The 22,040-nt window shown below is 41.6% G+C and overlaps 1 protein-coding gene across 2 annotated transcripts; it reads right to left on the bottom strand.

Moving 5' to 3' along the window:
* Positions 1-4,413: 4,413 nt before the first annotated feature.
* ptges (prostaglandin E synthase) lies at positions 4,414-20,602 on the bottom strand. Of its 2 annotated transcripts, XM_069885249.1 has the most exons (4): positions 20,160-20,602; positions 19,359-20,045; positions 15,405-15,487; positions 4,414-5,156 (listed from the first exon to the last, which is right to left on the bottom strand). In XM_069885249.1, the coding sequence occupies exons 2-4, from the start codon at positions 19,461-19,463 to the stop codon at positions 4,907-4,909; spliced, it is 438 nt and encodes a 145-aa protein (XP_069741350.1). In that variant the 5' UTR covers positions 19,464-20,045; positions 20,160-20,602; the 3' UTR covers positions 4,414-4,906. The 2 variants fall into 2 exon arrangements, with proteins under 2 accessions (XP_069741350.1, XP_069741346.1); XM_069885245.1 differs by lacking the exons at positions 19,359-20,045; positions 20,160-20,602 and adding an exon at positions 18,900-19,339.
* Between the last annotated feature and the right edge of the window lie 1,438 nt (positions 20,603-22,040).

Here is a 22,040-nt window from a genome sequence, read left to right as displayed (position 1 = left end):
TTCTTTCCTGGATTGCTGAAGAGGACATCCCTTAACATGGTAGACAACAAATATCCAAATTGTCAAGGTGTGAGGAGAGAGGAAATATCACTAGATTTGGACCAAATTAAATATCCATAGAGTTATATACTGAGTTTTCTAAATTTTAATGTTAATGGCTAAATGGACATGGGAAGAGGAAAAGAATACTGACATACATTTAAAAAGACAATGTTTTTACAACAGACTCATTTAATTGAAACAGAATATCGGAAATTAAAAAGAGACTGGGTGGGATATGACACAGCTTCTTCATTTTATTCAAAAGCAAAGGGAATGGCAATTTTGATTAAGAAGATCCTTCCAGTTAAGATATAGAATGTAGTGATTAACCCTGGTACATTGTCAATTTTCTTTTCAGAATTTTGGACCCTTATGGATATATATTCACCGAATGTGGATGTAAAAAAAAATATACAAGAAACATTTAAATTGGCAGGAGAACATTAGAATATTTTATTAGCTGGAGATTTTAATTTTTGTTTAGACCCAATTGTAGATAAATCAACTAGGGTAATAACAAGGGCAAAGGCAGCAAAAGCCACTTTAACGTTAATAAAACACTTGAATTTAATAGGCATATGGAGAAGAATCCATCCAAGAAAGACTCTTTCTTTGGCTTGCTTGGCTTCGCGGACGAAGATTTATGGAGGGGGTAAAAAAGTCCACGTCAGCTGCAGGCTCGTTTGTGGCTGACCAGTCCGATGCGGGACAGGCAGACACGATTGCAGCGGTTGCAAGGGAAAATTGGTTGGTTGGGGTTGGGTGTTGGGTTTTTCCTCCTTTGCCTTTTGTCAGTGAGGTGGGCTCTGCGGTCTTCTTCAAAGGAGGCTGCTGCCCGCCAAACTGTGAGGCGCCAAGATGCACGGTTTGAGGCGTTATCAGCCCACTGGCGGTGGTCAATGTGGCAGGCACCAAGAGATTTCTTTAGGCAGTCCTTGAAAGACTACTCTTTATTCAAATAGGCAATGATTCTTATTCAAGGAGAGATTTAATTTTAATTGTCGGCATATGTGTAAGTTAGAATGAATCAAGTTGATTATAAGGCAAGAATTTTATTGGATCATTAATTATTGACAGTTACAATGTTAGATAAAGAAGAATTAATTTATAGATGGAGATTTAATTCAATGTTATTTAAAAGGCCAGATTTTTGTGATTTTGTCAGAAAGCAAATTCAAATTTTTTTAGACTAATTCTAATTCAGTTAATAATAAATGTATTTTATGGAATGCGATGAAAGCATATTTAAGAGGATAACTTACAAGTTATACTTCTAAAATTAATAAGGATTATATGAAAGAGGTAGAGCAATTGGAAAAAAGATAAAATGCTTAGAAAAAGACCTGCAAAGACAGACTTCTGAGGAAAAACACAGAAGACATAAATAAGAAACTTCATTATAATACATCACAAACATATAGAAGAAAAATCGATAATGAGAATTAAGTAGAGATATTATGAGTTTGGTGAGAGGGCCCATAAGGTCCTTGCTTGGCAGCTGAAAACACAACAAGTTTAAAGAATGATTAATACAATTAATTAATGTAATTAGAGTCAAATGCAACTACCTATAAACCTCAAGAAATCAATGAATCAGAATCAAAATTAATATCTTCGGAGAAGGAAGCACCTTTGAAGCATTTAATATCTGGAATAAGGTAAACAATGATAATGGAACAAGGGGGAGTTGTCCTGCATAAAATGCCATTCGATACAAAATTAACTATTTCAATTCTCAATGGATAATCAATTTATTTTTTAAAAAAACATTTGGTCTCTGAAAGGAATTCGATATATAGAAGATTGTTATGAAGGAAGAATGTTAATGTCATTTGAACATTTAATAAATATGGAATACAAAATAATACTCATTTTTTTAATTATAAATTAAGGGCTTATTTAAGAGAAACTGAGTCCAACAATGTTATTACCGAAATGTGGTGATGTGGAAATGCCGATTCGTAATAGACAAAAATCTGTTCCAGCTATGTATACTTTATTGCAGAAGTGGACTTCCAAACAGGGGATATATAGGTCCAGATAATGATGGGAGACAGATTTAAATATTAACATTGATGTACAAAATTGGTCAGTTATGTTGAGATAGTATGACAAATGTTAGAGATTAGGTCAATAATATTTTTAATACATCAATTATATCTCACACCACAGAAGTTAAATAAATTGAAATCAGACTCGTCATACCAGTGTTTTAGATGTGGCCTGGGGACTTTTTTTTTTAAATATAAAACATTCTACTTGATCCTGTTCTGAAGTGGGGTCCTCTTGGATAAATTTCACTTTAAAAAAAAAAAGAGGTTACAGCAATTAAATTCCCACAAAGCCAATTTTATTTTTATTAGGTAATATTGAAGGGATACGACTGAAATGATCTATATATCAGAAAGAATTTGTAAAGATAGTCTTGGCAGTAGCAAGAAAGTGTATAGCAGTAACATGGAAATCAGACTCTGATTTAGGTATGGAGCAATGGAACCAGAAATACATAGCTGCATTCCTCTTGAGGAGATTACTTATAATCTGAGAAATAAACAGGATGTAATTTTGAAAATTTGGCACCAGTATTTACAAATTGCAGGAATTAACTTATAGAGGTTTTCCCTAAACTTGGAAACCTCATTAACCTCCTTGGAAGTATTAAAAGATTCAAATTGTCAGAACCATGTAGTGAGGTATGTTCTCTGGCAACCAGATTTCTAGTCTGGTTTTTCTTACATCCTTATTTCTCATTTTCTATGCTTTTTCTTATTTCTTTTCTTGGGGTTTTGTTAAGTAGGTTAAGTTTTGGATTTTGGATCATCAGATAAAGGGAACTCAACCTGTATTTGAAAAACAGGTTTATTAAGAGGTGAGGGGAAGAAGCAGGAAAGTAGATCTGAGTCCGCTATCTCATTGAAAGCCAGAGCAAGCTTAATGGCCCAGATCTTCTGTTTCTTAAGTTCATACTCTCACAATATGCCACTAAGTATGGAAAGAAGGAATTTATTCATACAGACAATGAAAGACCCAAGGAATTCCCTACCTTAGAAGACTATGGGGCTGTCAGTAAGTACAGACACAGAAATTGATTTACAAGTATTGAGAAATAAATCTTCAGATGGAGAAAGCAGGAACAGGGCACAGAAGCAAATGACCAGCCACACTCATGATGAATGGTGTAGCAGGACTGAATGGCCTGATGTTTTCTCAGCAGATGGTCAAAAAGCAGGGACTGTTGTTTTGAGTAATTATCAGAAGAATTAAAAGGGAGAGAAGAAGAAAGGATGGTCAAGGCAGAAATCCTCCTTGTTTGAGAAATCATTTGGATGGGTTCGTGAAGGGCTATACCCTGTAGGGCTGTGGATTTGAAGCAGCAGCTATTTTTCCAGTGAGAACAGATATGGTAGGTTAATTTAATGCCATAAATTACCCCTTAGTGCAGGTCAAGGGCAATAGGGCAATAGAAGTTTTGTGTACACAAATAAAAGAACAAGTTGCAAGGTTAGGGGGATAAGGAGGTAGAGTGGAACTAATGGGATTGCACCAAAGGAGTTGGCAGAAGGCTGTAATGGAAAATTCTAACCGTGTTTTTTTAATTTTGCACCCTTTGCTTCTGTAAGGCTGAGAACCTGCTTGTTTTTTTAGAATCAGCAGGCATAAGCTAAATTCCACCGAGGGGCCAGAGATGCAGTTATCTGAAGAAAGGACATCTGTGTACCAAGAACATTTAATCTTCCTGCTTGTTTTGGTCACAGACTGTCAGAGGCCTAGCCTTGATGCAAAATAAACCATTGTATTCAAAGTGATAAGCTGAAAATTATGTTATTCGATCGAAGCCTAGCATGCTAGCTTGCTCACTTATCTTTCTTGCTGTGCTGAGAATAGGTGCTTGGGGTAAGCAGTTTTTGGGTAATACAAGTCATGGTCCCACTGCTATTGAGACTCTCCGAGAGGTGGAAAAATCTCTCAGCAAGAAGAAGAACTTCTAGAGTCCAGCCAATGTCCCGGTCGGGGGAGGTGGAGAAGCTGCTACCGGCGCCCTGACAACCTACTACAAGTGTGCAGTCATTGCCTCGCTTTGGCAGTTGGGACCAGTCCAAGCGTTGATAAATATAGTTGGGAAGGGCTTGCATATTGTAGTTTGAAATCAGCTTTTGAATTTGTAATAAACATTTGTATAAACTGAACTGCTCTCGGTGTGTGTGTCTATTTCCTTTCGGTAGCGCAAACACTGTGACCAATCTAAAACGAACAAAATAAGAGGTATAAGTTTACCCAAGACAGAGCCAAATCAACTCCTATGTCATTTATAAGCAGAAGGTGATGGATCAAATTGTTTTCATCCATAAAATATAAAAATAATTGCAAAGCCATTGTTATTGCTTTAATTGCAGAGTTCTTTAGATTAAACTTCAGTTGCTGGAGACTCCAGATAAGTTCTGCAGGGTTATTCCCCACACTACAAGAACAAAATAATTGTAAAACATAACTATACATGCAGTGTGGGGACTTAATGTTTATTTTATGGAAATGTCCCAGATATGGATGGATAGCAAACTGCCATCATCCCATTGCAACCAAACATTAATTAGTTTGAAAAAGCCATGAGTAAAGTACATCTTTTACTCTTTCTAGCAACTTTTAAGATAAATAGGTTCAAATAAAGCAAACATCATGTTAATATCTTTGCATATACTGTACTGAAGCAGAACTTTCATTCTGAAAGATACATTTGGCATATTTTGCATCATATGTGCTCCCAAGTCTCTAAAGTGCAATTTACACAATTGCTACATGTTCTTCAGCCTTGGGTCCAATTAATTCCAAGAACAGTGCACCCAGTGGTGCTGCGCACAGCTCAATTCTACCAAACAGCTGCTATGTTGACAAGGATCTGAAGAGCAATGGACACACAGGGAATCTGTCCAATGATGTAAGCCAATGAACGGGTTGGAGCCTTCAGAGCAAAGAGATAAGCAACACTGTGAACCACCCGAGCCACGAAGAAGACCAGAAAATGTACATGGGCAATGTGGAGGTTGGGTTCCATCAACGAGTAGATAGCACCAAGGAACAAGAAAGGAAAAATGTTTTCCATGTCATTGCGATGTGCTCTGTTGAAGAATAACAAATTGAAATCATTATTCATGATATACACAAGAGAATATGGTTGGTTTTATTTAACAAATTACTGTAAGACTTTGTGTTTTAGAATATTTCATAACCAGAGTTTTTTCATTAATAAACCATGAGCAGAACCTCACGTTATCAAATCTGCATAACTAAACTGAAGTTACAGTCTGGGAGAGCCCTTTAGTCCATCTTGTCAGTGTCAGAAAAAAATGATATTAGATTCATCCCACTTTCCAGCTTTTGGTCCATAGCCTGGGGCTAATCAAGTGGTTTTCCAGATATTTTTATATGATCAGATTTTCTGTCCCCAGCAAGCTTTCAGATCTCCATCACTTGTCAAGTAAAAATATTTCTCAAAGTTTATATTTCAAACTTTGAATTTATTGTCAGAGTACATAAATGATAAAACATTCAAACCAAAATTCTTTCACCACCACCCCCAACACCAACAGAATTTACTTTCAGTCACTAAAATGTACACAAGATACTTATATAACTCTCCTTCAATCCTTCCACCAATAATTTCAATTCCTCTACTTACCAACAACCTGTGCAATAGATCCTCATGACTTACCCCATCCAGATGTCACCTCACAGAAGCATCTCCCCAGTTTCTTCTGTTCCAAAGAGAACTACCACAGCTGAGGCAATACCTTATGGTCATTGCCATGGCAACATGCTCATAAATGTCATCAGCATCACTTTCTTCTTGTAGCAAGATGATTAGAACTGTACACAATACTTCAGGTTTATTGTCACAAAGGCCAAGGTGCAGTGATATAGAGTTGATATTGCAAGCAGTCCAGACAGACATTAGTTAGTACAGCAAGTCAGATGGTACAAAAAGCAGAGTTAGAGACAGAACAGAATATTTCCCAACTTTCTCTTCAGCTTACACCACATTGCATTAAGAGGGATAGATAATCAAACCCTCTGCATGTTGCCAATGGATTTTTACTTGATATAGCTGTTCCAGTTTATGTTCCAAGTCAACATGCTTTCTTTAGTTCAGTCAATGAATTGTGCCAGAAAATGCAATGTACATTATTATTGGATTTCCTGGTGTTTATAAGACCTGGGAGAAAGAATGTTCAAACAGTTAAGGAAATATGCTGAGAGTTAATCTTTTACTAAAGCAGCCATCTTACACTCTGAAAGATCAGGGTTTATTTAAGCAAAGATAGAATATAAAAGCAGAAGCTAAGTTCAATCAGTGCTTTGACTACATGCTGAATGCTGTGAATAGTTTTGTCTTCATTGTTTGCAGTGTGTTACCAGAATCTATGGAAAATTCTCATCTTTCAGGCAAGGTTGGACAGTCCAGGGTCTTTATTTTAAAGAAGAGCAACTCAAACCCATTTCATGGCTTCAATATTGCAATTCAAAAACAGCCTCATAAATTGTGCACAACTTACTCAAAAACAAATTAGGATTTTGTTATTATTTGCCGAATCATCTCCCTTCCACCATCCTTTTGATCTCAAATAGCAGGGACCGACCTTCACATTCCCAGATGAAGAAATTACCTCCAATCCAGGAGGAAAACTAAAAGTGGAATCTGCCTTGAAATTTTTGAATCCAAATTACTCAATATTCTTAATACATTTCCCTCCACTTTTTTTTGATCTCAATGTTACCTTCTTCCCTTTAAATTTCTTTACTTACTGAATATCAATCACTATTTCCTTTGCTATTGTGGCTTTATTTCCTTATTTATCCTTGAATTTGCAGATGGACTCTGGTCCTCCTCCTCAATTATAAATATACTCCATATATTATATAGAGGCCCCTCATGACTCAGACCTCTCTTGCTGATTTCAATGTGTGGGCTCAGGACTCAACAGATGGCACTTTAGGCTACACCAGGTCTGGGCTGTTCAGCCAAGATGCACCAGTTAGCTTTTGACTCTCCTTTATTGTTCATACAGAGAGTTTGCAACCACTGGTAATGTTGACTGATAATGTTAGAGAAGGTGGGGGGGGGGGGGGGGGGAGAATACCAGGAAAGCATAAAGAGAAAGGTGCCAACTCTGCTCAAGGGTCATCCCCATATGCTAGTAACCAATTAGGTACTTTTGGAAATGCTGTCACTGCAAGTCTGTGCACAGGTTCCCTTAATTTGAATATAGCAATATGACAAAATCAGCAGATGGAGAATCGAACTCTCCACCTTTAACTATGACATCCTGTAAGCTGGTAAGCTCAACGACCCGCCTGACGCACTCTCCAGGGGGACGTGCGCCAGCATAAAGATGGAGAGACTACAGAAACTCCATGAGGCGCTCTGTCATCCAGGGGGTCACTAGGTTTGCCCACTTCGTGACGCCGCGCAACCTACCCTACACAGTTGAAGAGATCCGCTCCTTGACCCGAGCCTGTTCGGTGTGCGCTGAATGCAAGCACCACTTCTTCCATCTGGATAACTCCCACGTTATCAAAGCCACCCACCCCTTCGAGCGTCTTAGCGTAGACTTTAAGGGGCCCCTACCGTCAACCAACCGTAATACCTACATCCTTACGGCCATCGACGAGTACTCCCGCTTCCCGTTCGCTGTGCCCTGCCCAGACACCACTGCCATCTCAGTGATACAGGCCCTTCACAGTATTTTCACCATCTTCGGATACCCCAATTCCATCCACAGTGATAGGGGGTCCTCATTCATGAGCGCAGAGCTGCAACAGTACCTTCTGGAGTGTGGTATTGCTTCAGGCAGGACCACAAGCTATAACCCACGCGGTAATGGCCAGGTCGAGAGGGAGAATGCCACCATATGGAGAGCAGTTACACTGGCTCTCCGGTCTAAAGGTCTCCCCCACCTCTCACTGGCAGGAGGTTCTCACTAGTGCCTTACACTCCATCCGCTCCCTCCTACGTACTGCAACAAATGCCACCCCCCACGAAAGGATGTTCCTTTTCCCGAGGAAATCCGAATCAGGAACCACTGTACCGGCATGGCTCACCGTCCCTGGCCCCGTCCTTTTGCGACGCCACATCCGGCACTCAAAGAACGACCCCTTGGTCGACCGAGTGACTCTACTCCACGCGAACCCACATTACGCCTACGTTGAGTTCCCAGACGGGCGGGAGGACACTGTTTCGGTGCGAGACCTAGCTCAGGACGCGGTAGACCCAGCAAACCCCCCCAACCCAACCTTCCCCAACTCTTTATTCCCCAGGCCCCATGCCGCAACAGAAGGACCAACAGCACCCCAATGACCTGGGCCACCCTGCCGACAACACGACTGGGGAATTGAGCGACGGAGCAGTCGCACCCGTTGAGCCCGCTGGCGACACCACTCCAGCGACCCCAATACCGGCACCACGGCGGTCACACCGGATGGTCAGACCCCCTGACCACTACAGTCCTTGACCTACCCCTTCCTTTCATTCTCTCCCTCGTTTTTGTTTTTTTTTTCCAGGATCAGTTCTCCAAGAAGGGGTGAATGTGATAGTACAGATCTATCACCAATGTACATAGTGTATATAGTTACTGTATCTAGACTGTGCTTACAGCGATTGGCTGAGAGCTAAGCCACGCCTATTGTCTGGGCCTGAAAGGGTTGTGTCCCTAGCCAGGTCGGATCATTCTGGACTGGTCGGCCACCTGTGAAGAGCTCCTGTCTTTTGCTAATAAAAGCCTTGGTTTGGATCAACAGTCTTTGGTTCTTTCGACGAGCTCTACAGGTTACTATTATGGGGGTATATTATATGCCTCCAAACGGGGAAAGGGAACTAGAAGAGCAAATGTGCAAGGAAATAGGTGAGATGTGCAGTAGAAATAGGGTGGTGTTGGTTGGGGATTTTAATTTTACAAACATAGATTGGGAAAGTCAGGAAAAGGGCAGGATGGCTTAGTATTTATGTATTGTGTTCAGGACTGATTTTTGCAGCAATATGTTGAGATGCCAACTAGAGGAGGAGAGGTGTTAGATCTGTTGTTTGGGAATCCAATGGGGCAGGTGAAGGAGGTGAACGTTGGAGAGAACTTCAGATCCAGTGATCATGGATCCATTAGCTTTAGCATAATGATGGAAAGGGATAGGTCAGGTCCAAGGTTGAAGGTCTTTGAGTTGGGGGGTGGGGGGGAGGCCAGATTTGGAGAAATGAGAAGAGATTTGCAGAGAGTTGTGTTGGCTGAACTTTTTGCCGGAAAGGATGTAGAGGAAATTTGGAGGGCATTTAGGGGTGAGATTTTGAGAGTGCAGGATCTTTATGTTCCAGTCAAGCTGAAAGGGAAGACTAAAGGTTCGAGGGAGCCTTGGTTTTCTGGTGAAATTAAGAAGTTGGTTCAGGCCAAGAGGGAGGCCTATACTAAATATAAAAAACAAGGGATTGAGGAGATGTATGGTTGTTACTTAGCTGGCAGGAAGAACCTTAAGAGGGAAATTAGAAAGGCAAAAAGGTATGAAGTGTCCATAGCTAATAAGGTGAAGGTGAATTATGTGTGTGGGAACAGTAAAAGGAGGGTTAAGGATAGAATAGGTCCACTGGATGATGGAACCGGTGAACTATGTAAGGAACTGTATGAGTTGAGAGAAATATTGAACAATTCTTTCTCGTCTGTATTCATGAGGGAAAGGGCTATACGATTTAAGAGAGGCAAAGGGCTTAGTTATGGAGAGGATAGGGATTAGTAATCCGAGGGTTTTAGAGCTTCTAGGGACAATTAAGGTGTACAAGTCTCCTGGACCTGATGGGACTTTTCCAAGGACTTTAAGGGAGTCAGGAAACAAATATCAGGGGCACTGACAGTGATTTTTTAAAGATCACTGGAGGAAGGGGTGGTACCACGGGATCGGAGGGTTGCAAATGCAGTTCTGTTGTTTAAAAAAGGCATTAGATGTAGGCCAAGTAATTATCAGCCAGTAAATTTGACTTCGGTGGTGGGAAGGTTATGAAGGGTATTCTTTGAGATAGTATATATACATATCTGGATAGGCGGGGATTGATTAGGGGCACCCAGCATGGGTTTGTAAAAGGAAAGTCATGTTTGACAGATCCTTGAGTTTTGAGGGCACTTAGGCACGCAGAGGAGCAGAGGGACCTGGGGATTAAGGTACAGAGTTCACTGAAGGTGGATTGCCATGTAGACAGGGTGGTTAAGAAGGCATATGGTATGCTGGCCTTCATAAATCATAGTATAGAGTATAGGAGCTGGGAAGCGATGCGGCAGCTGTTTAAGGCATTGGTGAGGCCTGATTTGGAGTACCATGCTCAGTTCTGGTCTCCAAATTACAGAAAGGATATAGATAAGGTGGAGAGGGTGCAGAGGTTTACAAGGATGTTGCCTGTCTTACAGCATCTGGATTACAGAGAGAAATTAAGGAGACTGGGACTTTATTCATTGGAATGTAGATGACTGAGAGGGGTATTTAAAATTATGAAAGGAATAGATAGACTACACATAAACAGACTTTTTCCCCCTGAGGGGGAACAAGAGGGCACGAGTTAAGGGTAAGGGGGCAAAACTTTAGGAGAAATATTAGAGGATGTTTTTTTTCACTCAGCGAGTGGTGGCAGGATGGAACGATCCCCCAAATGAGATAGTTGCAGCAGGGTCCTTTCTGTCATTTAAAAGAAGGTTGGATGTGTACATGGAGGTGGGGGATGGGGGTAGAGGGTTATGGGCAGAGAGCGGGAGGATTGAGCTAGTGGAGTTGTTCTGGTGAACCAGTGCAGGCTCGAAAGGCCGACATGGCCTGTTTCTGTGCCGTAAACGGTTATATGGTTTGTAAATTCTTAATAAAGATTATTGCATCACTATGTTTAAGCATTTTAAGCAATATTAATTTTAACAATGACATATAGATAGACCCCTCTGGCTTTTGGAGTCAGGAATCCACACTATTTTTTTCACTGACTTTCTTCAACGCCACATTCTACACAGGACAAAAACCTGCAGATGCCAGAGGAACAAAGCATCAGCAATTGACCGACTCATCATACATCAAGAAACACTAGCATCCTTCTGGTAATATCTTCCCAAGGATACAATACCTATTCCAATCATTACAATTCACCTAACAGAGAAATTCTTCAAGGAGCTAAAGAAAATAATAAGGAAATTCTTATGGAAGGGGGGGAATTGAGGATAGCGCTAGATAAATTAACAGAATGGTACAAACAAGGGGGCTTAAAAACTTTAAGAATTATTATAGAGCAGCACAATTAAGATACCTATCAGACTTTTATCAAACAAGGGAAAAGCCAGATTGGACCAGATTAGAGCTAGATAAAATAGGGGAGAAGGTACCAGAACATATACTATATAAGTGGGATGAAAAGCTGGTGCAACATAGGAATTCACCAGTACTGCACCATCTGCTCAACATGTGGAAGAAGATTCACGTAGAAAGGAATAAAACAAATTATCAACTACCAAAATTAATATTGACGCAAAATCAACCAATCGCTTTCATAATAGTTAACCTTTCCTTTAGAGAATGGGAGAAAAGGGATCAAAAGAATAGAAAATTGTTTTTCAGGAAATAAATTATTATCTTTTGAACAAATGAAGTACACATATGGAATAACTCATGGTACAATGTTTGCATACCACCAACTGAAAAACCTACTTGATGGACAAATTGGGAAGCAGACTGAGGTTACCAGAAGGAAGCAATTTTGAATATGTGATTACAGACACAATGATAATTAAAAGATTTATAACAAACATGTACATCAAACTGCAAGAGAAAGAGAACGAGGAAACAAGCTATAAATCCAAACAAAAATGGTAGCAAGATCTGAACATAAAGATAAAGAATGAAACATGGGAAAAGCTATGCTCCAGAACTTTGAGAAATACAATAAACACGAGGTTACGCATGATACAATACAATTGGTTACAAAGGCTATACATCATGCCCCAAAAGTTAAATAAATGGGTCCCAACAGTATCAGACAGATGTTTTGCTGTAAGAAGGAAACAGGAACAACAGTACATGCAATTTGGGCATATGAGAAAGTGGAAAAGTTTTGGGAAGATCTAAACCAGGTATTAAATAAAATCACAAAAAGCAACATACCAAAAAATCCAGAGATCTTTCTTCTAAGTAGTATAAGAAGTAAAGAACTTGGACTTGATTTGGATGGAGCACAAAAATGATTTATTATGATAGCCTGAGCTGTCGCAAAAAAATGTATTATGTCAACCTGGAAATTAGAAGATAGTCTGAGAATACAGCAATGGTACATAGAAATGAATAAATGTATTCCATTGGAAAAAATAACATACAATTTAAGAAATAACATCACAGTATTCGAACAAATTTGGGAACCGTACATGGAAAACAATAGAGAAGTCCTACCGCGGATCTCCACCGCCTAAAATGACAAAAGGAGAAGAAGACGAAATGAACTGACCCAGTGTGTAAAAGTAGATGACACAAATTTCTTGTTTATTTTCATTGAGTGATGACATTGTTTAATGGGTTTAATGTATCATTTCTGTTGAACGTTGAGTGGGTGGGGAAGGGGGGTGAAGGAGGGAGGGAAAGGAGAGGGGAAAGAGGAGAAAATGACACTGTGATATTCAAGAGGGAAATGTTTGTGTGTATTTTGGTCAGTATGGTTCAGTGTGAAAAAAAAAATTTTTTAAAAGAAACACTAGCATCAACATAAGAAAGGCTCCATTTGCTCAACAGAAAGGTTAACTGATTTTTTCTTGCCCATTATCTACAGTAACTACAATTTTTCTTCCAAGGTTATACCCTGCCATGTTGTAAAAATACATCGATTACTATTCAAGGTCAGCAAAGAACAGATTGTTTCCTGGCACTTGTTTAATCCTATTGCTCTCTTATAATTTAGTACTGAATCCTAGAGAACAGAGTGATCATACTTATTAGGAAACATGACCTCAACCACATCTTTAGGATTGAATTGGACAAGGGCAGCAATAGACTTCGTCAAGGAAAATTTCAAAATCATTTTGCAATGAAGCAAAGTCTCGATCTTAAAGGGACCTCACTTCTGGAGGAATAAACCCACAAAGCATCGTGATCTACCGGCACTAAACATCCAAAATTATAAACAGAACTAACTCTCGGAGCACGCATTAAATTGTGACCTTGCACATTTAGCTCCTAAGCACTGGATGATTTCTACCCTAGAAATTATGCCATCTTGCTGATAATCTTGGTTAAACCAGACTTTGTATAATTCTTGTCTCCATGTTATGAAATTAAAGTACAAACATGAAAAAGCTGTAAAGATTTACAAGAATACAAAACTTGGCTATAATTATTATGACTGAAAAGTTTAGACACTATGCTTGAAGTGAATGGGTGGAGGGACGACTTTGAGGATTCTAAAAATTATGAAGTTCATTGGACAGAAGTACTGGAATTGAAAACCAGGGACATAACTATGAAGCTAAAAAATATTATAAAGGCTCTAGAGATTAGGTTATGGAACTTGCAAGCACATGGAATAATTGACATAGACAGCAAAGAAGTCTTTTGGGAGAATGTAGAGAGACCTATCTGGACAGGACAAGATATAGAGTGGAGGAAAGGTTTGTGTGGAATGCAAACAGTATTGACCAAGTAGATCAAAAGGGTGCATGCTATTTAAATACCATCTAACTCAAAGTCTTGGAAATATTGGGGATAGCTCAGAAATACTCTCCACTTGGCTGCTTGACTCAGTGATATTCAAGAAACTCAATGCCATCCAGGTCAAAACAAATCGTTCAATAGTTTTATTTCGAACCTCAGCATTCATTCCTTTCCCCAAGACAAGTGATTTATTAATACCTGTATATGCAAATGAGCTGCCACAATCAAGGGCCAGGTTAAGCCTTGCAGAGCTGGGAAGTGCTGAATCCATTTATCTGCACACCTGAGTAGAGAAGCCACCCTTCTTGTGCCTGCCCATTCTTAGAGCACAGGAACAGGAGTCAGCTATCCAGCACATTGGGCCTGCTCCGCCATGGCTGATCTAATGATAGGTATCCAGCATTTATGGGATCCGCTCTCATACGCTATTATAGTTCATCTCCGGCATATGAAAAATTCAGGTTACAAAGAGTTCCCAGGAATGGAATCCTTCTGTGATGAGGCAAACCCACATGGGGAGAAGATACTTACAGAACCAAGTCAAACTCTGGACACTGGTGCTGTAATAGTGTTGACCTAATAGTTACATTTCCACAATTCCATGCGATTCCACTAAAGTAATGGTGACAAAAAGGAAATTCCTCACATCATTGTGGTGCGCTGTTAGACAGAATCTCTCTCTCACACACACACACACACACACACACACACACACACACACACACACACACACACACACACACACACACACACAGAGTAAAGACTGAACAGGCTTTAAATCACAAAAACAAAAACCTCCACAAAGCCAGGCTGCTGGCTGTGACTGCAGCAACTCAGTGTGAAGCCTTGGGAGGCCAGCCAGTGCAGGCTTATAGCCCAGAGGGTGATTGACATCCGACGGGTGGGGCTTGATCCATTCAGTCTGACTGATTGGCAGCCGGCCAGGTCTTGTCCTATCCCTTTACACTCCTGCAGGTATAGAGGTTGCCCCCTGCAGTCAGTCGGTGGAGTACCACCACAGTCATACTAAGTACAGCTCCCACTAGAGTGGTTGAAGAGGAGGTTTGGCTGGAATAATTCAGTAGACTGTCTTTCATTAGACTTATGCAAATTAAATTTTTAACTTTTTTATTCAAGGAAGTAGATAAGAGAACATTTAGAATGTGAAGCAAGTTTCTCTAAAATAAAAATTTTCATTGACGTACTGTAATTTTCTTGCTAAGTTTGGCAGTATTTAAGGTAGTTTTGCAGCTGTGGAATATGCTAGAAGTGAACACGATCTCTCCATTAATTAATGATTTTCCATTACTTATTTAAATGAAAGATCATGTGTTGGATAAAATGAAAGACTTGCAAATTTATTACCCCTAGCCTGTACCAAATGCACAAACCTGGAAGGTTCTTCTGTGTAAGGTGAATGGAAAAAGAGCCAGGGGCAATAGGAGATTCAGTTTTGCTGTGAGTTGTGAACTGGAATGCTCTGCTTGGGAGTGTGTGAGAGGCAGATTCAAGTAGTTTTCTGAAAGGCAGCTGGATACATAAAAGATGACAAAACACTGCAGGACATTGTGAAGAGTAGGGCATGCAGAATAAGATCACAAAAAAACAATTACTGTATCAGGCTTTCTGATCACTTAATTCTAAAATTCAGCTTTGGAAACCCATACCTTCGAGACCGCTCCACATCAGGATCTGTTCGATGATACACCAGTCCCCCATGTCGCAGTGCATCCTCTGGGTTGGCAAAAGCCTAGGAGTGGGGAGGAGGGTAAAGTAGACGAGTGACTGTGTTGAAAACTTGGGAACAAATAGGAAATTGGTGTTTCAATGCAATTGGTAGCAGGTTAGTTGATTACAGGAATTTGTAACACACAGTCCAAACACATTAAGTTCTAATGTTACACACATACACTTCAGTAGCCAACTTCATTATTGCCTCCTTGTTCCATTGTTCAAAGCTTAACTGCAACCAATGTCTGCTGTGACTCAAGAGCCAATATACTTGTTTCTTGAGATACAGGGTCAAAATTCACCCAAAGTTTGGATCACTAAATTAGGCTGATCCCCAGTTCAGTTCTGGTGGTGTGCTGCCCCCAAGGCAATTTCTCTTAGATGAACTCTTAAACCTAGCACTTAGTTCTCACTATGACCTGGCAAATATTACTCTCAACCACAAACTCAAAATAAAACCTTGTTGCGTAGCAAAATCCACAAATAGTAATTAGTGGATGGATTTCTCATATAATTGCAAGAACTACAGCAAAAAAAACACAAAATATTTGGGATATTTTGAAGTTAAGAAAGACATTCTTTCCTCTTCACACACTAAAGAAGCATTTAACCTGCGAGGAAGAAAAGAACAGGCACATGTGCTGGAGTTAAATGTTCACTGGAGAAGGAAATATGAGTGAAGCAGAGTCCGGCCATTAGACCAAATAGAGCCCATCCAAGCTGTAAATATTTAGATTCATCTTTGTCATTATGCCAAGTACAGATAAAAAGCAGTTTGAAATCCAATTAGCATCTAACCAGAAATACAAAGAACAGTGCTATTTACAAGTAACTGCGAATAAAAGCAAACACTCCAGCAAACAAACAAGCATTAAAGTAATGACAGTACAATATGGGTGCAATACTGCTCAGCACAGCAAGGTTCAGCAGGGTCACAACCTCAAAAAAAAAGCTCTTACTGGTTCAGGAGCAGAGGCTACTGTCGTGCCTACCAGATGGAAGGAGAGTTAAAAAGTCCATAGAGTGAGAAGCATCGTTGATAATACTTTTTTTGCCCTACTCAGCCTGTGTTTCTGATAGATGTTCTCAATGGTGGGCAATTGGGTGCCAATAATCTGCTGGGCAGTTTTCACCACCTGTTGGAGAGGTTTATGGGACAATTGCCATATCATGGAATATTGCAATTAGGCAGTCATTTACCTACTCAACAAATCAGCCAACTAGTTACTTCAATCTGAAATAAATTTTCATGAGCAAACAGGCTGTTTGACCCATTCAAATCTGGAGTAATTCATTCAGCCTCTCATACCTACTCCACCATAATGTCATACTGATCTGATTGTGACCTTAAATGCTGCATTCCTGTCTCTCCATTATAACCTTTAACCATTGCCACATATTTATCTAACTCTGCATTAAAAAAATTCAAAGGCTGCTTCCTCAAAGAACTTACATTACTGTATTTCGTGTTTAAATGGGCAACACATTTCACAAAGAAAATATTCTCTCCTTGTGCACACTGTCAAGAACCCCAAGATCTTAATTGTTTCAATCACGTATCTACTCACTCTTAAACTGCACCATAAAGTGGCTTGGACTGTCCAATTTTTCCCTCCAAGACAACCAACCCATTCCAGGTTTTGTCTAGTAAACCTTCTGTCATCTGTTGCCATTAAGAGATTAAAACTGTACTCCAAATTTAATAATACAGCACAGTAACAGCCCCTTCCAGCCACGAGCCCGCACCACTCAATTACACCCATGTGACCAATTAACCTACTAACCTAGTAGGTCTTTGGATGCACCAATGGCACATAGATCTGAAGCATTACTTCCACACTATTAGATACATTTCTTCTATCAATGAAATGCTAACTCCTACATGATCTTTATTTTCTGCAATAACTTGAATGCAGCATCTTCTCAAATGCCTTTGGGAAATATAAGCATATTACATTTTTGAAGAACTTCAGTAACATTTATCATCTACACAAGCAATCCCACTTGTCAATATTATTCATTTTTCCTTCAGAAACTTTAATCCTAAAAGCTGACAAGTCTCTTTGGTTATTCCACAATCCTTCATGGAGAAAGGCCTTTTAAAATAGACTCAACAGCCATCAAGTGACCATTTACATCAATCCTTTGTCATTTCCACCCCCCACCCCCATCTCATCTAAAGGAAAGGAAATTTACTGTGTCCATTTAGCCACCAACCTGCAAGTCAATGGAATGGGGAAGGAAACTGAAGTCCCCAGGAAAACCCACAAGGTCACAGGAGAATGTGCAAACTCCACAGACATTGTTGAAGTCAGGATTATACATGGGTCATTGGAACTGAGGCAGAAGCTCCACCGTTGTGCAAAAGTTTCTCTTGTTCCATACAGCAAACCATAACTGCCTTAATTTTAATATCTTAGCATTTCATTTGCTCCCCAAATAATCCAGTCACCTCCACCAGCTCTGAATCCCTCAAGAACAACGTTTCTTCCTCCCCCCACCTCAGCTATCAACAATTATTTTACTCCAGAACTGGCAGTTCCTCTTTCAGTAGCCCAGACATTTCAGTTTGGAGCTTCCCCCTTTAACCTATCCCTCTCCCTGCTCCTCAGTAGCAACCCTCCCCATTTCTCAGCTGAATCTTCTGAAGTACTATACTTTTACGCTACAGATTGCAAATTATGAAAAGATACTTTTCAGTTAAAGTCTCTTCATTCTTACAATCTCTGGACAAAATCTATTATTTAAAAGAAAATCAAACAATTCAAAATATTCCAAAGACGTCATTAACAATAGAAATCACTGGGAAAGTGTTCTGAACAGTCAAAGTCCACACAAACCTCACAGATGATTATTTGAGCCTGCTTATTTACTTACCCTAAAAATATTTATACCTCGTAGTATTGAAGGAGTGACAAATAACGGTTTTTAAGTTTCAGAAGGAGCCTGACTATCAAAGGCAGTAGTTTCTTCAGAGGTTGGTAGAATTAAATACAGGCGGGTATCTAAAATTCAGAGCCAAAACGGGTGGGATCAATCAACACGAATGATACTTGTTGGCAGAGCACGCTCAGGAATGGATTTATGCCTCTTCCTGTTCTGAATGTTTGTGTTTTTCACTGCTGCTTCGCACTCTGGAATTAGCAAGTGTCCCAAGACAAATAACTCCAATTGTGTAGCCTCCCAGAAGGGCCCATTTTCGGCCAGAGACAAGAATAACTCGAATACAAGTATCCTTACCCAAGCTCAAATTAACCAAACAACTTTTTTTATATATACATGAAAAGGCTACACCCTCACACCATGTGGGAATCAAAGTTTGTTTCCACCTCTAACAAATAACTAAGTTTACATTGCAAAGTAACTTTCAAAGTTGTAGTTTGTTTTTCCTTTGTGTTTCTCGGATTCAAGCCATGAATTCTACTACAAACCTGTCTCAGCAGCACCCAGTGTTTCCATTTTTTTTTAATAACATAAAATGCAGTACAAGTTTGCAGGGAACGACAACAATTGGCGCTCGAAGGGAAAGCTCGAAAGATTTCCATCGACATTTGCGGCAGAAAGGGAAACGACACGAACCGGACCAAAATCTCAGCCAAGTCTGTCCCGTTACACACCTCCCTCAGTGGGAGCGCCAACTCAATACACGGAAAGAATCAACAAAAGGTACAAACAGTACATTAAAAGTTGAACAACAGCATATGCAGAAGTGCGATTAAAATGTTTAATCTCTAGGAATGCAAGGACGTCCGTTTCATAAATTCGCTCAACAACCCAGAAGTTAGCAATAAACTGCAAACACCTTCTTCTCTCACACTCGGGTACAACATAGATTAAAGATAACAAGACTTCCAAGTGAGATGCAACCTGACTAAAGGAACAATCATTACTTTTCTGCGGAGCCGCAACTGCCCAGTGATGACAGCCAGCGAGTACATCTTCAGGACGAGCAGGGTGCTGTAGAAGGAGAAGCACGCGAACACGCCGCTGCCCATTGTCCCTGTCCTTCCCCGGGGGCTCAGCTCACTTGCAGCCCGCTGCGAGCGCGAGGTGCCAAACGCAGGGAGCCGTCCACGCCTCCTCTCCGCGCGCACTTCCCGCGAGCAGCCCTTCTCGTTCGCAGGGATGGGTTTGCGCCAGGCGAGGGTTCGGGTCCCTCTGACGACTCTCGCTCCAAGTTCCCGCACGGTGAGCCCTGCTCATTTTTCGGGGAGATCGAGGATCCATTCCAATACGTTAGTGCTAAGATCCTAATCAATAATTATCCTGCGATGCTGGCGGGAGATGATCATGGGTCAACTCCAAAGGGTTCATTCTCTCCATGCAGGCGCTGATTGACCTCTGTAGCGCGAATAAAAACTCTCACAACTGGAGGGAGAAACAAATGCTTTTATTAGCTTAGAACTGAGGGTAGGGCTTCACAGTAGTCTTCAGAAGGGTTCTGCATTTAGGCGGGAAAACAGGGTCCTATGTGAGCAGATGGGGGCGGAGCCCGGAGCTGGGGCCAGTCACCAGCACAACACACTCCCAGTGAATCCCAGGTCACTGCATTCCCTCCTTCCGATAGAATTTAGGGTCTGTGAATGAAGACAGAGAACATGCATTCAGAAAAAAATGGTTGAAAAATATACAGTTATCTACAAATTTATAGATTTAAGTGGTCCGGGGGTCTGGAGATCCTGGTGGCGCACCTTAGCACCAGGCGGGGGGTAGGTCTTGGATCTCCTGGTCCTCTTGTGAGGGAGGAGAGGCGGGCTGGGTCTCCGGCTCAACGGGGGAGGGGGATACACTTTCCTCCTTAACTGGATCCCCCGACGCCCTGACTTGGGGTGGCGAGAATGAGCTCCGTGGCTCGCAGGGCACCTGCCAGCTCCCTGATGGAGACGGTGTCCTCCCTGCCATCCGGGTGCTCCATGGGATTTCCACCAGGGCGTCGGTCTGGCTTCCCCTCACGTGCTTCCTGAGAAGGACTGGACCAGGAGTGGTGAGCCAGATTGGGAGTGTAGATCCCGATGCCGACCCTCTCTTGAAAGTGAATAGAAACTCGTGAGGAGTAGTGTTGGTCACGGTACATAGTAGCGCCCAAATGGAATGGAGCACCATAGGGAGGACTTCCTGCTGGCATGAGTCTAGAAGGCCTTTTGACGCCAGGTCTAGTTTTACAGCCTTCCAGACTGTAGTGTTCTCCTTTCCAACCCGCTCGGGGTTTGTAGCTAGTAGTCCTACTGGACACAATGCCCTTCACCAGCAGATACTGATGTAGCTCGTCAATCATAAAGGCTGAGCTGGTGAGGTCTGTCCTGATCTAGGACCATCAAGGCTAGATCCTCAGAGACTCCATACTCCTCACTCAAGTGTCCCCCACCATCCTGGGTTGCCCTGCATGAATAAGATGGCGTCGACCTGGTGGCGCAGAAAAACGGCCATCCTCCCTCCTCCAATGATGATGGCGTAGAATTTGAATTTGGGTCACGGCAAGATGGCTGCTGAACCATTTAGCACCATTTCCTCACTGCCACCCTCTGTCAGTGTGTCGTGCAGCAAGTGGGTTCGGGTGAATTCAGGGCAGACAGCTTGGGGCTGGAATCAGATCCAGGAGAGGTTCAGGCCACAGACTTCCCTGGGCTTCCCCTCGCGTGGCAGACCCTCGCCCAATGCCCTTGCCACAGCTGGAACACAATGAGTCTTTTGCTGGGCAACAAAATCGGGGATGCTGGCTCACTGCAGAAAAAGCATTCCCTAGCATGGGAAGCGGCAGCCATTAGGGCAGAGGTAGCGGGAGCAGCCAGTTCTTGGAAGGGCTCACCTGGGTGAGTGAGTTCGCTGGTTTTGAGGTCATCATTCTCAAGCTTGGCTTGTTCCAGCGATTTGGCCAGCTCGACGTGGTTAGCCAGGTCCTTCTTTCCTGACTCGAGCAGACCCCCATGACTAGAAGGTCCCAGATCTGTTCTTCCTCACGAACATGGCCCTTAGCCACTTCATACCTACACTTCTTGCCAAGCATCCACAGATCCAGCAAGTAGTCATTGATGGTCTCTCTTGGCCGATGGCAATGTAGAGTGAGTCGGTCCCTCGCTAGGACCTCGTTCTGCGACTTCAAGTATCGAGCCTTCAATGCCTCGATAGCAGCATCGTATAAAGAGCAGTCCCTGATGACTGCATACCCTTTCGTTCCTACCCTCAAAACAAGTGTGGACCTCCTGAGTTCATCAGTGTGGAAGATGTCTCTGGTCGTGTTCATGCAGTCTAGCCAGAATGTGAACTCCTCAGCTGCATCAGGGGACACCTGAATGGTTTAATCTCCTCCAGCAGTGAGTCCACTCGCCACTGACCCACCAAAAGTCCAGAACATTTAGCCCAATTGGTCCTGGCAGAGGATGCTGCAGAGAAGACCTGCTAGCACTCCTGCATCTTCTGCAGGTCCACAAGGTTGGTCACCACGAGGAGCACATCATCAGCATAGTCTCCATGTCCAGCTCAGGTAAAACCATCTCCAGTAACCTCCTACGAAGAAGATTCAGGAATGGCTCCCAGCAGATGGTGTACAACTGGCCAAACATGGAGCATCCCTG

Source organism: Narcine bancroftii, chromosome 1 (assembly GCF_036971445.1).
Source record: "Narcine bancroftii isolate sNarBan1 chromosome 1, sNarBan1.hap1, whole genome shotgun sequence".
NCBI classification, from domain to species: domain Eukaryota; kingdom Metazoa; phylum Chordata; class Chondrichthyes; order Torpediniformes; family Narcinidae; genus Narcine; species Narcine bancroftii.
The sequence above is the reverse complement of the archived record's forward strand: the minus strand, read 5'-3'. Positions and strand labels throughout refer to the sequence as shown.

What these genes read in the sequence shown, in the direction of transcription:
- ptges (XM_069885245.1), bottom strand. Translation starts at nt 19,019, where the DNA reads ATGTCGATGGAAATCTTTCGAGCTTTCCCTTCGAGCGCCAATTGTTGT. An exon ending in ACTGGGTGCTGCTGAGACAG is followed by an intron (nt 15,488 to 18,899) that starts GTTTGTAGTAGA and finishes CCCCACTCCTAG; the next exon opens with GCTTTTGCCAACCCAGAGGA. An exon ending in GATGTGGAGCGGTCTCGAAG is followed by an intron (nt 5,157 to 15,404) that starts GTATGGGTTTCC and finishes ATTCTTCAACAG; the next exon opens with AGCACATCGCAATGACATGG.